The sequence below is a fragment of the Rhipicephalus sanguineus genome, unplaced genomic scaffold (genome assembly GCF_013339695.2).
Source record: "Rhipicephalus sanguineus isolate Rsan-2018 unplaced genomic scaffold, BIME_Rsan_1.4 Seq7614, whole genome shotgun sequence".
Classification (NCBI taxonomy): Eukaryota; Metazoa; Arthropoda; class Arachnida; order Ixodida; family Ixodidae; genus Rhipicephalus; species Rhipicephalus sanguineus.
Genome location: NW_023615931.1, coordinates 14938 through 32467, shown reverse-complemented (window position 1 = coordinate 32467; position 17530 = coordinate 14938). Strand labels below are relative to the sequence as shown.

Genomic DNA, 17530 nt, shown 5'->3' with positions numbered 1-17530 from the left:
AGCCCCTCCAAGACTAGCTTGGTTCGGGTTGCAACCGGCATAACGGAAGCTACATAGGTCAGAAAAGAAAAGAGCAGCGATCGAATGATCGTTACTCTGGCCGTCAATGGGCATCCCAAGGCACCTGATTTCCTGAATCCTGTCGGTCAGCTTTTGCTTAGCCAGCCTCCAGTTTTCAGTAGTCAGGCCATCCGGTTCGAAATGGAAACCCAGAATACGTAGGCGTTGTTGCACGGGTAGGCCGTGAACAGGACGCGGACTGGAAGGAGCGGAGTTCAGATACATGACTACACTCTTGGACCTGTTTATCCTGGCTCCGCTCGCCGAGCAGTACCCCTCCATGACGTCCAAGACGGTGCAAACTGTGGCCTCGTCAGGGACAACAATGGAGAGGTCATCTGCGTAGGCAAACAGTGCGACAGGAGGGGAACCTGGTGGAAGGGGAAATCGACCGATGCTGTTGTCACTGGAAAGCCTCTGCAGAAGCGGCTCGAACGCAAGCACATAGAGGGCAGGCGAGAGCGGGTCCCCCTGCCTAACTCCACGACCTACGTCGAAAGGCTCCGAGATGCGATCCTGTATTACAACAGCCGAGCTGGGACGAGAATAGAGAGCCCTAACCATACTGATAAACTGGCCGCTGAAGCCGGCCTCTCTTAAAACCTTGAAAAGGTACCTGTGACTGATAACGTCAAACGCCTTTTCTTGATCGAATGAGCAGAGAATGCCGCTGAGATTCCGTGCATTCGCCCATTCGATCAGGTCCCTGATAGCAAAGCCATGAAGCTGGCAGGACCGCCCTGGAACACAACATGCCTGGTACGGACCCAAAACCGTGCTTAGCACTGGAGTGAGTCGTACGGACAGGCACTTGGCTATGAGCTTGTAATCGCAGTTCAGAAGGGTGATGGGCCGCCAGGCTCTCAGGTCAGTGCGTCTCGACTCGTCCTTGCACAGGAGAGTGATGAGCCCTTCCCTTTGAGTTGCTGACAGGGTCCCCTCACGAAGAAGCCTGTTTACAAGAGTGGTAAAAGGCTTCCCCAAAACCTTCCAAAACTTGACGTAAAATTCAACGGTCAAGCCATCCGAGCCTGGGCTGCGATTGCGCTTCATAGATTTGAGGGCTGCAAGAAGCTCCTCCTCAACAAGTGGGGAGTCGCAGATATCGACCTGTTCATAGGACTTGACGAAGGGAAACGAGTACGGGGAGGAAGGTGGTTTGGCATAAAGGTTCTTGTAGAACTGCCTCGCCAGCTCCAAAACTCCGTCCTGCGTTTCAACAAGATTGCCAGTACTTGGATCTGTGAGAGAGGTCATAACCGCTCTCTTTCGAGCTAAGTGCCTACGAAGGACGTTCCTGCTACACCATGCCTCCATTTCCCACTGCTCAGCACGCGCTGTGGCTCGCAAGCGGTCCCAGCGTCGCTGAAGCAGGACTCTAAGTTCTTTGCGAAGCGAAGTCAGAGCCGTGGTTACTCCGGGGCCACCGGACAGCGGCTTTGAGAGCAGGAGGATAGCGTCTGAGACGATTTTGATCTCAGCACGCTCCTCGCGTGCCCGCCGCTTGCCCCACTCCCGAAAGCACTCCGCGACACTGGCCTTCACTGCATCCCATTCGCTGCCGCCTAAGTCCTGTCCGCCAAGCAGCGAACGGCAAGAGAAGCCCAGCAACATCTTTAGCGGCTTCTTCATCTTTTAAGAGCCGTGGGTTCAGACGCCACGGTCTCTTGCCCTGTGCTACGAGGTTGGAATCGGCGAATCTCAAAGCAAGGAGGCAATGGTCACTCAAAGCGGAAGAACACAACCAGGAGGAGTGCATGCTGGGAACGAGGGATGGCGAGACATAAAAGCGGTCGATCCTTGATCGGCTGCCCCTCCCTGTCCATGTCATTCCTGACTGTACAGGGCGAAGGGTGCGCCAGGCATCGACCAGTCCAAGCTCATCAACAAGCTCCCGCAGCTCTAAGTCGCCTTTCCTGTCTCTATACTTTGGATTTCCCTTAAGGGATACGCGATCCCTTTGTTCAAGAACACAGTTAAAATCACCGACTAAAATAACTCGAGAAGGGCCAACCAAATATGGATCCAACGAGGAAAAGAAATCCTTTTGTTCCTTCCTCTGAGTGGGAGCATAAATATTGACAATCCGAATACCAGAGTCAAGATCTACTGACAGGACACGGCCTTCCGAATCCCTGGCGTGGCGCAGCACAGAGCCGGTGAATCGTGGCATCAAGATGATGGCAACTCCCCGACAATGTGCCGCGCCATAACTCCAGAAGGATTTGGTGCCAAACTGTCTGTCAAAGTTGTAAATCTGACCCAGTCTAGACACGAATGTTTCCTGTAAAACGAGGATGTCTATTTTTCGAGACCGAGCTAAGTGAATAACCTCAGCTTGTTTAGCTGCTCGAGAAATTCCGCGACAATTGAAAGTAGCTATAGTTAAAGAAGGGGTAGCCATGATGAAGGAAAAAGGGGGGAACAAGGCTAAGGACAAGAAGGGACTGGGGGGAACTAGAAAACAAGAAAAAGGTGGAGAGAATGGGGAAGGCTAGTACACGAAAATACTAGCCCCACTGAAAGCTACCTGTGGAAGGCTACTGAGAACTCTCCTCGTCAGAGGAGGAGTCCTCGTGTGTGGACGAGTACACTCGGTCAGACAAGGGTGAACAATCACCATCGCAAGTGCCTAGACCGCAGTAGGGGCAAGAAGAAGAGAAGAGGCTCGTCTCACCCTCGGTACTGTCCTTGACGGTGGACTGCGTTGACTCCGAGTCCGAATCCGCCGCTGCGGTGCGCTTCACGCCAGGCAGGCCCTCCTCCGAGCCACCGGGTCCGCCGCACGCAGCCGCCGCCGGCCGCTCGTCAGAAGAGTCGCTGGACCGCGCCCGGCGCCTCTTTCCTCGAACCAGCCTCCACGGCTCCGCATCCATGGTCTCCCCCTGGTCCTCCTCGGCTGCAGGCGCGTCAGCAGGAACTGCAGGCACGTCGGCAGGCGCCGCAGGCACGTCCGTGGAAGCGGCCGGCGGCGGCAAGGCGGCGGAAGGGTCGGAAGCCTCGGCTAACTCCGGCCTCGTACCCTGCTCGCCCCCTCCGGGAGCCTCTGCACGAACTGGCTCCGTCTCTGGCAGGGGGGAGCCCTCGGGACCCTTCGAAGGTGCCTCCTGGCCTTCAGCTGCACCGCTCGTCACCTGTGAGGAAGAAACACGAGCAGGAGCACGCGCAGCAACGGACGAATATGTGCGCACCTTGCAGGCAGACAAAGCATGGTCGTCGCCACAGCGCTTGCATACCGCTTCGCAACGGGCATGCCCGAACTCAGCGCAACGCTCGCACTGTGGGACCTTGCAGTCAGCCGCGTGGTGCCCCGGAAAAAAGCACCTGCGACACAGGCGAACCACACCATCGTACTCGCACTGCACGATCCTGCTCCCCACCGGAAGAAGGTTGGGAACGGGTCGCGCCATCTCGACACGTACGCGTCGGTTGCCCGTGAGGACAGTCTTAAATTCCGGAACGTGCTCGTAGTCCATACCAAGCACCTTGCCGTACGCCGCTAACCCGTTAAGGAGCGCGCTGTCACTGGCATCGGCTGGATAGCCCAACACGCGCACAGTCTTCACACGAACGCCACGGTACTCGAACTTAACTTCCGCATTGCGAACCTTGACGACAGACTGGTCGAGAAATCGCTCAACTGCCGCCATGGTCGCAAAGGTAACTTCAAATCTGCCGGCGCCAAAGTCTTGAACACACTTGAGCTCGCTTGGCGAGAACCGCTTCACGAGCTCCTTGCAGATGTCAACGTTGGTCGTGCCCTTAGGAACACGACCGTAAAACGTCAGCGGCCGAAGCTGCTGAGTGGCCGCCATCGCGGTAGAGACCACGAGGCGGCAGCGGCGGACTAGCTAGCCTACCCTCGAAAAAACTGAGGTTAAAGCTAGCCTATCCTGAAAAAGAAAAAAAGCGTCAGAAAAGAGGAAAAACCTCACCGAAAACCTGCGAGAAACAGGCGAAAATCCGTCGCGGAAGGTCGCCGGGTTACCGCATGAGATCGCGAAGTTCCTCCTTCCTGAAAAAGAAGTCCGCTACTCACACCACGCAGGAACAAACAGCGCTACACCTGCGAGAGCAGGGCCATGGCGCGTCCGATCACAACGAGTGCTGGAACGACTGTCGTAGCGTCGACGTAGCCTCGACGTGGCCTGTCGAAGCCTCGTGATAGCTCGTGGACGCTTCTCGTAGCATGCTTGGAGCGTCTCGGCGCTCGCGTTATAAAGTCTGGGCCTTCCCATGATTACCTGTTGGAGAAAACAATCAAGTCCAAGACAGTCCAATCAACACGTCGTCTTAATCTCCGCCCACTAAACAAAAGTAAGCACCGCCTCCTTCGCACTCCAGGAAAGAGAGAAGCGGTGCCTCTGGACGAAGGAAGGGTCCCGGGAGGCGAACAAACGACACAATATACACAAAAAAAGGATTCCGGCGGTGCACATTCCTGGAAACAGGCTGCGTTGTCAGGTATGCTGTCAGGTGCAGTCGTTCCTTGCCTCGATAGCGCCGTCGGCGCAACGGACGGCCAGCTCCTAGTCGGGTCACAAAGCCACAAAGGAACCATACACACAATGAACGGATCACTGCGGCCCACACTCCTGAAAACTGGCCGTGATGTCTGGTGTGTTGACAGTTGCAAGTCCCTCCTTGCCTCGATGCGTCGCAGGTGATGGCCAGCTGCCGGCCGGGTCACAGTCGCAGACACCGCATAGTATGGGAAAGGTGTCCGATGAGGAATCTCCGGCACTCGGCTAATTGTTCGGTGCATCTCGCAGAAGAAGCCTGAACAAAGCAGTGCACAAGCGACTGCCTCCTCCGAGCAGCCTGGACTGCAAGTAGTTCATCTTCAGGCCATAAAAGCGTCAAAATGCAGGTATTTGCATTTCACCTCGAGTCACCCCACTGCCCACAAAGCTTCCGTGGTGTCGGCACTCTTTTCACGAGCAAGAGCCATCTGCACATCAGAAGGAGAGAGAAAGAGAGAGGAAGAGAGGGTCGTGGCCGAGTTAAGAAAGAACGGATACACGACAGCTTTCATCCGCCGTGTGGCACGCCGCATGTCGAGAGATCAGCTTCCCCACCGCGGAGACGCATCTGCGAACGACACACGCGACCCTCCTCCCACGCTGGCCACTCCACCGGATACAATGGTATCGAAGAAACCAGCCCAACGAGTCGTCATCCCGTATGTTCCGGGAACTAGCGAACAGCTCGCCAGGGTTCTCGGAAAAGCTGGGGTCACGGTGGTTCACAAGCCGGCCTCAACGCTCGCTCGCTTACTACCGCGGCCGAAAGATCGACCATCCCGGGAGCAACACCAGGGCGTGGTCTACAAAGTGTCATATGCTGACTGTCCAGCGAGCTACATAGGCGAGAGTAAGTGCTTCCCGGAAAGAATGCGCCAACACAAAAACGACGTCAGAAAGATGGAAATACAGCGCAGTGCCCTTGCAGAGCATTGCGAGAAGCACGACCACAAAATTGACTTCGAGGGCGCTTCCATCATAGAAACGGAAAGGAATCTGGGAAGGAGGCTCTTACTCGAGTCCTGGCACATCCAGAACACACCTGCGAATGTGAACCGGTCCCTCGGAACAATGCCTCCGATCTACGTGCACGGCCTCCGGAACGTGAGGGAAAGAGAAAGGCGGAGCCAAAAACAAGCTGCGACGAAGCTTCCCTGATCAGCACAGTCACCCCTGAAGAAGAGACCAAGCCGGTCTCGAAACGTCGGGTTTCCTCCAAGAATTTGTGGCTGGAGGTATTTTAACTTCTTAACTCAGCCAAGCGTGTCCAAGGCGATTGAAGAGGGAACTGACAGCCTTGAAGGGTTCAGGACACAAGTGCAGTGTTGTCGCCGCATCTGGTGCGTTTCGGGGAACGTTGAGGTCGAAGAAAGCAGGGCTGATGCCGCCATACCATTCCGACGATCCAGCGGCGCCAAGCCGTGAAGTCCGATCATAACAGCCCGTCCACCGCCCCAGGAGGTCTCGAAGGGGATGCAACACCAAAGCACCCCGGAGAGGCCGTAGACTTTCTGTCTTCGTTCTCACGTAGGCTGAGCCCCAGCTTTGGACCTGAGAAACGGCTTGCAAGCGACGGAAATTAACCAGCCAAACCCAAGCCACAACATACAGAGCACCCAACTGACCTTGAGAAATGCCAGGCTACATTCTCTAGTCAAAACTCGCTCGAAAATTACATTTACGCTGTCGCTTGTGGAAGTCACGGATCAATTAACAAACAATAAGAAACACAGACATGCTAAACATGAACAAAATCATTAGCCTAACGTTTTGTATCGTTTCTAGAGAAAGCCACATCCTCTAAGGCACGCAGGTGCTACGGGCGATACAATAACGAAAAGGAGTGATTTATAAAATACACTAATGGGCCTTTTTCAGGAGGGTAGTCTGCGCATGCGCGGCGGCGGTGACGACACGCGCGCCATGTTTTTTGAGGGTCACAGCGTGGCTATATAGGCATTATAGCGTGGCGATGGATGGATGGATGCTATGAGCGTCCCCTTTATAACGGGGCGGTGACATGTCTGCCACCAGGCTCGAAGGATAAAAAAAGAAAAAAAAAGAAAAAAAAAACTTCCTTGTTTCATGTTCTCCTAATGCCTTATCTACATTGATTAAATCTATGTTATTATAACAAAAAATATAAATTCACAGTCCATCTCTCTGCCTCTTAAGGCAGAATAACCTTTTTTCCCCCAATTATTTATTTTTGTACTTTATCTCTACTTTTCTGCCACCAATACTCTAACCGTCTCTTACTTATTTCTATCGCGGGCGTGTTCAGCTTTCCATTGTTGTCCCTAAAACCCAAGGCTTCATGTAGACTCGTGCCCACACGTATACCTGGGTGAATATCGCCGCATTCAAACAGTACATGTTCCATCGTTTCCTTAGTTCCCCCGCAGCATGTACATAGTTCTTCTTCCTTACTGAATCTCGCTTTATAACTACGCGTTCTAAGGCAGCCCGACCTTGCTTCAAACAGTAAAGCGCTTCCCCTTGAATTATCATAAAACCTTTCCCTCCTTATTTCGTTTTTTCCTTTTCGGTAGTTACTCAGAGCCGGCTTCTTTTCCATCGCTGTCATCCAATAAGTCTTCTCCGCCTCTCTGACCTTCCGCTTAATGCTCCTTGTTGCCATATCGCCCGCACTGCCAGCCGTATATTTACTGGTGAGCCTCCTAGTTCTTTTTCTCCACTGCGTGTCAACGCTTTTTCTATACAAATACCTGAAAACCTTCTCTGCCCATCTACTCTTCTTCATTTTCCTCAGCCTCTCTTCGAATCTCATTTTGCTCTGCGCTTCCCTCACTTCAAAGCCTGTCCATCCCATATCACCCTTTACCGCCTCATTTGTCGTCTTCCCGTGAGCGCCCAAGGCGAGGCGGCCCACCGTCCTTTGATTTACATCCATTCCTGATTGCACCTCTGACTTCATGCACACCACTGAGTTCCCAAATGTAAGCCCCGGAACCATCACACCCTTCCACAGCCCTCGAAGCACCTCGTACCTATTGTATCCCCATAAAGCTCTGTGCTTCATAATTGCAGCATTCCTCTTTCCCTTTGCTACCGATGCTTTCTCTTGTACCTCCATATATCTATCCCCCTCATTTACCCATACTCCGAGGTACTTGTACTCGCTTACCCTCGGTATTTTTTGGCCCTGTATTAAGACCGTATGGTCTCCGTGATCATTGAATATCATCAATCCACATTTTGTTGCACTAAATCCTAGTCCTAGAGCCTCACACTCCCTTCCGCATATATCTGCCAGTCGCTGTATATCATCTTGACTGTCCGCAAATAAGACAATATCATCAGCATAAAATAGACCTGGAAGCTTCTGCTCAACCATCGCTCCGACCTGTTTGTGTGACAAATTAAATCCAATGTTGCTACCTTCTAGCGCTTTTTCCATCCTCGCCATGTACAGCATGAATAACAGCGGGGACAAAGGGCACCCTGTCTCAGCCCCTTGCTAATTTCAACGCTGTCCTTGCTACTTATTCCTTCCCATTCTATACAAACTGTATTTTCTCGGTATATTTCTCTCAAAAGCTGTACACAGTCGTCACCTATGCCCACTTCCTTCAATATATCCCACAAAATTTCCTGATTAACGTTGTCATACGCCCCGGTGATGTCTAGATAAGCTACGTATAAGGGCCTGTTTTCTATTTTAGATATTTCTATACACTGGGTAAGAACAAACAGATTATCGTCTAACCGCCTGTCGATTCGAAATCCATTCTGAAGTTCTCCCAAAATATCATTTTGTTCTACCCACGCTTCTATTTTTAATTTTACTGCCTGCATCGCCAACCTGTATAGCACCGATGTAATTGTTAGGGGTCTATACGAGCGAATGTTGTCTTTTTCTCCCTTGCCTTTATAGATTAAGTTCATTCTACTTTTTCGCCAACTGTCTGGTATTTCCCTCTCCTGTAAGCACTTTTCTACGGCTTTCAGCAGTGCTTCTTTAGTGTTATGTCCGAGTTCGTTAATGAGGCTGACGGGAACCCCATCTAAGCCCGGAGTAGTGCGCTTAGTAATTTTTCCTTCGGCCTTCTTCCAATTGAAATTCTCTAGTACTACATCTTCGTCGGTAGCTCTCCTTTGCGTACTTTTACTCACCGGGGGAATCCCCTGGGGGACCTTTTTAAACGAATCGGCTGTTATCTTTCGAATGTAACCTAGCGCTTCATATCCTTCGAATTTATTTCCTCCTTCATCTACCATATGTTGTTGCATTGTGACAGACTTCCTACCCAGCGCTTTTAGGTGGCTCCAAAATATCCTAGGCGCGGCCTTCTTCTTTTCGCGAATCTCTGTCATCCAGCGTTCACTTTCACCTTTAATTTTTGCCTCGACTAATTTCTGCACAATGGATTTTTGCTCTAAATATATTTCCCATATTTGGTTAACTTCGTCCTGTGGCCGCTTCTCCCTTTTTGCCTGTCGGTGCTCCCGTGATGCCTGACGTCGCATCTCGATCGCTTCCCGGATTTCTTTGTTCCACCAACTTTTTGGCTTTTTCTTTCCTTTCCAACAAATAGTTTTCTTCTCTATTTCCATTTCTTTCGTGATTACATGTAGCAGCTCACTATACTTCCAGTCTTTGCCTGGTAGTTCGTCTACTTTTTCCTCGACTCTTGCGGCTATATTTGTTATTTGTTTGTCATTTAGATACGAGCTGCCAAACTTTGATTCTATGTTCTTATTTTCAGTTTTATATCCCATTTGTAATATTATGCGTTTATGATCACTACCCAAGCTGTTAATGCCTTCTTCGTCTATTCTCATGTCTCTAAGTTTGTCATATATTTCTTCTGTCATGAGACAGTAATCAATGCTCGATTGCCTGTGGACAGGAGCGGACTGAGCGCCACCTGGCGTGGAAGATTTGCAAATTTTCCCGAAAAATACCAGGCCTCCGAGAATATCTACCGGCACGCGGTGGGCAACTTCGGAGGCCATGGACCCTGAGTTTCGATTTCAGCGATCTCCACTAGAGGCGCTCTTCAGACCAGAGGTATAATAAGATAGATTTAATCAATGTAGACAAGGTATTAGGCCAGCATGAAACAAGGAAGTTTTTCTTTTTTCTTCGAGCATGGTGGCAGACATGTCACCGCCCCGTTATAAAGGGGACGCTCATAGCATCCATCCATCCGGTTCTGCTAGAGGACGGACGTGTTTTTCGTGGGCTCCGGAATGACAGCGTCAGATAAGTTTTTTTTTTTTTGCATGATTCGAGCTTGTTTTTTTAGTTATATGAGTACATAAGCCACTAGATTGAAGCTTTGAAGCATAATAGGGCTTACAATTTTGTACTGTTTCCTGTGTGACAGTCGCCTGGGTTTTTTTTTTCCGTTCGGTCACCACGTGTCTGAAAGCACACATGTGCTTTGAAGTATAGCATACTTGCGGAGTTTTGTGATACCATTTGACTTTAAGTGTATCTAATCCGCCGTGTGAACGATCTAGCCATGGTCAAAAAGACCGTAAAGTGTTCAGGGTGCGGAATGGGATGGAAAATAGAGGTTTGTACGGATGAGAAGACAGAGGGAGCTGACGCCAAGTGTAAGCAATGCGAGCTAGAGGCGAAAATGGAAATAATGATGGCTGCCCAGAATAAGCTCATGGTAAGAATCGCCGAGCTGGAGATTGCGTTGGCGATAGAGCGGGAAAAAACGATGGCTATGGGGGAAAGGCTTAAGTCAGCCGAGGAGGGGTTAGCAAAGGTAGTCATGGTGAACAAAGAAGCAAGCGACAGCGGGAACAGCGGGGCATCGACCCCCACAGTGGTAGACTCGAAGGGGGAAACAGGTTTGGAAAAGACAGGTGCAAGGGTCACAGGACCCAGCTTCCGCGAAGTAGTTTTGGGAAGGGGAGGGGACAAAGCAGCAGTGGCACGCGCTAGTAACCGAGGCAGTGGCCAGGTGCGGGACGGTCCAGCAGAAAAGTCGGAGCACGTGATAATCGCCGGGGACTCGAATTTAGTTAGATGCGAAGAAGCAGTCAAGGAAAGGGTGAGAGGCGACAAACGAGTTTTAATAGGGAAGTTCCCGGGACATAGGCTGGGATCAGTGATGAGACGAGCTAGCGCAAAACTCGCAACTAAGGCTAATGGACGTAACCTCGTGATAATCGCGGGAGGTCTAAACGACGTCTTGAATGAAGAATCAGCCGAACTAGCGACCACATTGGCGAAAGGGGTCGAGGACATGCGCGCCATTTCCTCTCAGGTGCAGATAGTGGTATGCACAATACCGGAAGTACCAGTGAGAGATATCAACTTGCAAAGAGCTGTTGTCGACGCAAACAAAGAGATATGGCGAATTGGTCGAGAGAAGGGCTTCGAGGTAGTGGATATAAACAGGGAGGTGCACAGGTGGGGCGGTTTCCAAAGAGACAGAATTCACTTCGATAAGAGGCTTGGTCATGAGGTGGGTTGGCGACTGGCAGGACGCGCAGTAGCTTTTTTTGGGGGCACGCGGGCCCTTCGGTGCCCACGGTAGCTTGTAATGAGGAAAACAACCAGGGGGACTCTTTGACAGGCAGTGTAGCGAAAAACCAGAGAAAAGGTAAAAGAAGGGAGAAGGCGCGTGTTGCAATTAGTTACATAAACATGCAGGGTGGCAGAAAAAAAGGCAAAATGGTTAGAGATTGAGGAGCAGTTAAGCAAGGAACAGATAGGTGTTTATGCGGTTACAGAAACACACCTTAGAGACTTGGAAGAGCCACCACATATTGACAATTATATTTGGGAAGGATGTAACAGGATCACCTCAGAAAGGAGAGGTGGGGGTGTTGGAATGCTAATTCATAGCAGAACAAAATTGGATAGAGTGAAACAAACGTGTTCAGAGCATATGTGGGTTTCGGGCACAGTAGGTGGAAAGAAAACGTGGCTAGGTGTAGCTTACTTGTGGACAGGCAATAACTGCAGAGAAAAGAATCTGGAGATAGTGAAATGCATAAGCACCGATATTAAAGAATTTGGTCATGATGCCGAAATAATCCTTCTAGGGGACATGAACGCTCACATTCATGACCTTGACGGATATTCAGACACCAATGGCAAGTTATTGCTAGATCTCTGCGAGCAACGTAGTCTTGAGATAGTTGACGTGGGGCCTAAGTGTGAGGGGCAGATCACGTGGGAAGTCGGAAACCGGCAATCGAGCATTGTTTATTGTCTCATGACAGAAGGAATATATGACAAACTTAGAGAGATGAGAATAGACGAGGAAGGCATTAACAGCTTGGGTAGTGATCATAAACGCATAATATTACAAATGGGATATAAAACTGAAAATAAGAACATAGAATCAAAGTTTGGCAGCTTGTATCTAAATGACAAACAAATAACAAATATAGCCGCAAAAGTCGAGGAAAAAGTAGACGAACTACCAGGCAAAGACTGGAAGTATAGTGAGCTGCTACATGTAATCACGAAAGAAATGGAAAAAGAGAAGAAAACTATTTGTTGGAAAGGAAAGTGAAAGCCAAAAAGTTGGTGGAACAAAGAAATCCGGGAGGCGATCGAGAAGCGACGTGAGGCATCACGGGAGCACAGACAAGCAAAAAGGGAGAAGCGGCCACAGGACGAAGTCAACCAAATATGGGAAATATATTTAGAGCAAAAACCCATTGTGCAGAAATTAGTCGAGGCAAAAATTAAAGGTGAAAGTGAACGCTGGATGACAGAGATTCGCGAAAAGAAGAAGGCCGCGCCTAGGATATTTTGGAGCCACCTAAAAGCGCTGGGTAGGAAGTCTGTCACAATGCAACAACATATGGTAGATGAAGGAGGAAATCAATTGGAAGGGTATGAAGCGCTAGGTTACATCCGAAAGATAACAGCTGATTCGTTTAAAAAGGTCGCCCCGGGGATTCCCCCAGTGAGTAAAAGTACGCAAAGGAGTGCAACCGACGAAGATGTAGTACTAGAGAATTTCAATTGGAAGAATGCCGAAAAAAAAATTCCTAAGCGCACTACTCCGGGCTTAGATGGGGTTCCCGTCAGCCTCATTAACGAACTCGGACATAGAACTAAAGAAGCACTGCTGAAAGCCGTAGAAAAGTGCTTACAGGGGAGGGAAATACCAGACAGTTGGCGAAAAAGTGGAATGAACTTAATCTATAAAGGCAAGGGAGAAAAGGATAACATTCGCTCGTATAGACCGCTAACCATTACATCGGTGCTATACAGGTTGGCGATGCAGGCAGTAAAATTAAAAATAGAAGCGTGGGTAGAACAAAATGATATTTTGGGAGAACTTCAGAATGGATTTCGAATTGACAGGCGGTTAGACGATAATCTGTTTGTTCTTACCCAGTGTATAGAAATATCGAAAATAGAAAACAGGCCCTTATACGTAGCTTATCTAGATATTACCGGGGCGTATGCCAACGTTAATCAGGAAATTTTGTGGGATATACTGAAAGAAGTGGGCATAGGTGACGACTGTATACAGCTTTTGAGGGAAATATACCGAGAAAATACAGTTTGTATAGAACGGGAAAGAATAAGTAGCAAGGACAGCGTTGAAATTAGCAAGGGGCTGAGACAGGGATGTCCTTTGTCCCCGCTGTTATTCATGCTGTACATGGTGAGGATGGAAAAAGCGCTAGAAGGTAGCAACATTGGATTTAATTTGTCACACAAGCAGGTCGGCACGATGGTTGAGCAGAAGCTTCCAGGTCTATTTTATGCTGATGATATTGTCTTATTTGCGGACAGTCAAGATGATATACAGCGACTGGCAGATATATGCGGAAGGGAATGTGAGGCTCTAGGACTAGGATTTAGTGCAACAAAATGTGGATTGATGGTATTCAATGATCACGAAGACCATGTGGTCTTTATACAGGGCCAAAAAATACCGAGGGTAAGTGAGTACAAGTACCTCGGAGTATGGGTAAATGAGGGGGATAGATATATGGAGGTACAAGAGAAAGCATCGGTAGCAAAGGGAAAGAGGAATGCTGCAATTATGAAGCACAGAGCTTTATGGGGATACAATAGGTACGAGGTACTTCGAGGGCTGTGGAAGGGTGTGTGATGGTCCCGGGGTACAGTGTACTAGAAGGGGCAGTGAAGCGGGCGGCAGCCTCCGCGTGACTCCGGCGGCGTTGCCAGCAGCGGCGGCGCTGCGATCGACCAATCTTCAGAGCCATATATACCCTTCGGGAGAGTTTGGCGATTGTTTCATCTCGCCGCTCTCCAAGCTCCGCCCCAGCGCCGCCCTCTTCTCGTGACGTAAACCCTCTCTCCTCGCCGGCAGCGGCGGGCGGCAGTGGCGACAGCGCGGCGCGGAGTCCGGCGCTGCCGCGACGGAGAGAAGCCGGCGCGCCGCACATACACCATCGCTGAGGAGCGCGCGTAGGTTACGAAGCTCTTGTGCGAAGCCGCGCGTATTCATGGCGACTGCTCCTCGCATTCAAGCGCGAATGTGTTGCGTGCGATGGGCTGCTGTTGCGCGGTTGGCTGTTCAAACAGCAGCGCGCACTGTTTCCGCCTTTTTAGGCTTCCGAAGGAAAAGAAGCGACGACGCCTTTGGATCAGAAACATCAGACGCAGCAAATGGACCCCGACCGACTGCTCCGTGCTATGCGAGATACGTACTTGAATATTTAGCTTGAATATTGCTGGTATTATAAACAGCGTACCATTAACACAAACTTATTATTTGTTGGGCAATGGGGCCCTTTCAGGCGCGCAAACATTAAAAATAATTTTGTCAGGCTGAAAAAAAGGAGTTTTATGGTTTGCGTTTCGATCGCTTGGGCAGATTGAAATTTTGCAGCGATCACGCTATAAGTGTCAGGCGTGATGTGTTGCGTTTACGTAATTTATCGCGCGTTCTGAGCACGAGCTCTGACGAAAACCTTAGATGCCTCAGCAAACGCGAAAATTGACCGCCGGCGTCCGCGGCGTCGGCGTCCCGCGTCGGCGGCGTCAACACGAGGAATGTCAAAAATCATCACGTAATGATGTGACCATACGACCAAATATTGTGACATCATCATGACGTCGAAGAACGTGACTTCACGCGATGACGTCAGCACATGACGAGATGTGGTGTAGAAAGATTGCAGTACCTCCGATCTTGGAGGCAGTGCAAAACAATGTTACGTCACAAAGCTTTCCAGGTGGGGAGGGGGGGGCGTGAGGCACAATACATCAACTGAAGAAAAGGAAGACGGCTTTCGCCTTCGAGTGGTCTTGGGCGAATGCATAAGGGACCCTGTGAGTTTTTTTTTTTCTCTCTTATTAGAGAGTTTTAGTGCCGGAGACTCCAAGCCGCTTCCTTATTCACCCTCTTACGTTCCCTTGTACTCTGAGCCGCACCCATGGACTATACAAAGGAACGTAAGGGGCTTACGTACGCAAGGCACTTTGGGGTCCTGGCACTAAAATTCTCTAAGAGGGAATTTTAGGGCTCGAGATCCCCAAGCCTCTTGTGTACGCCCGCTTTTGCGTTTTTGTGGCCTTAATACAATTACGTGCGCTGCTATCTCTGTTTCTTTTAAAAGCAGAGCTGTTTAAGCTTGGAGAATCCCCGTTAGTGGCGAATAAAAATTGTCATCATCAAGAAACGGCACGCAATCCGTCCTCTTTATCTTTTGTTTTGCTACCAGAACACGTGCACAGACTTTTCCGGCGTGGTATGCAATGATTCTCACGTAACACTTGTCACGTGACATGTTCCAATAATCCCACCTGTTATATATGCTCGTCACAGAGTCACATCACGCAATACCAATTTTGGTGTATATCAATCTGGCGGAATGGCCGCCATCGCACCATGAGCGTGGCACGTAAGTCATGCTGTACATGACACGGGTGTCATGATATTCACATTAACTCCCGTTATTTATGTTCGTCACACAGTCATGTCGCGCACTATCAATTTTGGTGCATATCAAGCAAGCGAAACGGCCGCCAGCGCTCCATGAGCGTGGCACGTATGTCATGCTGTACATGACACGCGTCTCATGATTTTCACATTAACTCCCGTTATTTATGTTCGTCACACAGTGATGTCGCGCACTGCCAATTTTGGTGTATATCAAGCTAGCGCACCATGAGCGTGACACGTAAGTCATCTTATACATGACACGTGTGTCATGATTTTCGTATTAACTATCGTTATTTGTGTTCGTCACACAGTCATGTCGCGCAATACCAAACGTCCGCCAGCGCGCCATGAGCGTGGCACGTAAGTCGTGCTGTACATGACATGCGTGTCATGATTTTTATAGCTCCTGTTATTTATGTTCGCCATACACTCTTGTCAAGCCATACCAATTTCGGTATATATCAAATTAACGAAACGGCCGCAAGAGCACCAAGACTGTGGCATGTAAATCATGCTGTACATGACAAGCATGTCATGATTTTCATATTATGAGCAGTCATTTACGTTTGTCACATTATGCCATACCAATTTTGGTATACACCCCATGAACGAAACGGCCAGGAGAGCAAAAATTCGTAGGCGGCTAGATAGGTAGATAGACAGATAGATACGCTTAAAGTCGCAGAAGTTCGCTAAGAAATGCTTGGCATTAAAAAAAAATCAAGATAGACGCAAACCTACAGGTCTTCATAGCTCTAAAAGTCACCGATGATCACGATACTCCCTCATGCGAATTCTGAGCGCAGCTTTGTGTTGAGGCAACGCGAACTGTGTTTGAATTTCTGGCTATCCGCATTGGAACATTCGTTACATATTGCCACAGAAACTGCCAGTGCTCGAGTGCTACGCACGCCACTCTGTGCATTGCAGGCGTCATCGACATCCCCGTCACGACAAGCGAGACAGTAGCAGCGCACCCACCAGCCCTGCATGCGCACGAGCTCCGACCGAAGGGCGAGCACGCATGACGGAGGAAGAAAGCGATGTTAGAGGCCAGTGGCTCGTGATATCGACAGAATCCACGTTCGCTGTCTTTCGTCCTCGTTCGCTCTATTGGTTACACCGACTACGCCAACGGCGACGCCGAACAACGCAGGAACAGACGCCTAAAGCCTGTTTCACATGCAGCGATTTTGCTCCAAGAGCGGAGCGGCTGCCGTCGCGGAAGCCCAAAAACAGGTTTTTTAAAGCGACCAGTGGACGCTCGCAACGCCAGCGACCGAGATCGCCGGAGTTGGAAAAATTCGCTAGCGGCAGCAGCGGCAGCGCGTCTGCCCAAGGTCAACCAATGATCAACCAATGGGAGAGCACTGACGTGCGGAGCACGTGACTGCAGGGGTGGAGTTGAGGAACGGGCGCGCGCGCGCCGGGAGGAACTCGGTTTGCTAGCAGACGACATCCGCAGCAACGAGCTGGCAGTGTAGAAGTGCCGTTCTTTTCCTTTTGTTGTCCTCTACGGCGCTTCCGTTAAAGCAGACAAATCGTTTGCACGTGTCATTTTGTTCTTTTGCATTTTTATCGAATCGTGGCACCAACATAGGTCCGGTCAGGGGGACCCTACGGCACTCCGCACTTATAGCTCGCAGCACATGCTGCTCTTTTTCTTGTTTACCACTCTGGCCCAGCATGTTCGAAAAGTTTCCTGTTTTCTTTTTTTGAATGGTCACGGACCCCGATGACGACAAGTGCCGCCGCCTCTTTACTGGAATGCCCATGGGCAAAAAGAGGGACGAGCTCCTTCACAAACACACAATATCGTCGACTGGGCCGCTTGCATCTGGTTGCCGGCCCAGACGGCGCACCAACGCCTCGCGGCATTCGAGAGCAAAAGCCACCGAAAGCCCCGTGAAAGCTTAAAAACACAAAAGCCAATTCTTTCTTTTGCTTTTTCATGGCCAAGTGTATGTGCGTGCAACATGACTTGCGTGGTAAAAAAAGAAAGCTGGAACAGAAATAAACGTGACTACTGAAGTTGTTTAATTGCACTCTGATACACTGCACATTTTCATCATT

At 49.9% G+C, this 17530-nt stretch overlaps 1 protein-coding gene across 1 annotated transcript; it reads right to left on the bottom strand.

Annotated features, from left to right (window-relative positions):
- Positions 1 to 2600: 2600 nt before the first annotated feature.
- Positions 2601 to 3935, bottom strand: LOC119378283 (uncharacterized). The gene is made up of 2 exons (XM_037647470.2): positions 3252 to 3935; positions 2601 to 3194 (listed from the first exon to the last, which is right to left on the bottom strand). Exons 1-2 carry the CDS (start codon positions 3873 to 3875, stop codon positions 2601 to 2603), a joined length of 1218 nt encoding a protein of 405 aa, XP_037503398.1. The 5' UTR covers positions 3876 to 3935.
- Positions 3936 to 17530: the final 13595 nt, after the last annotated feature.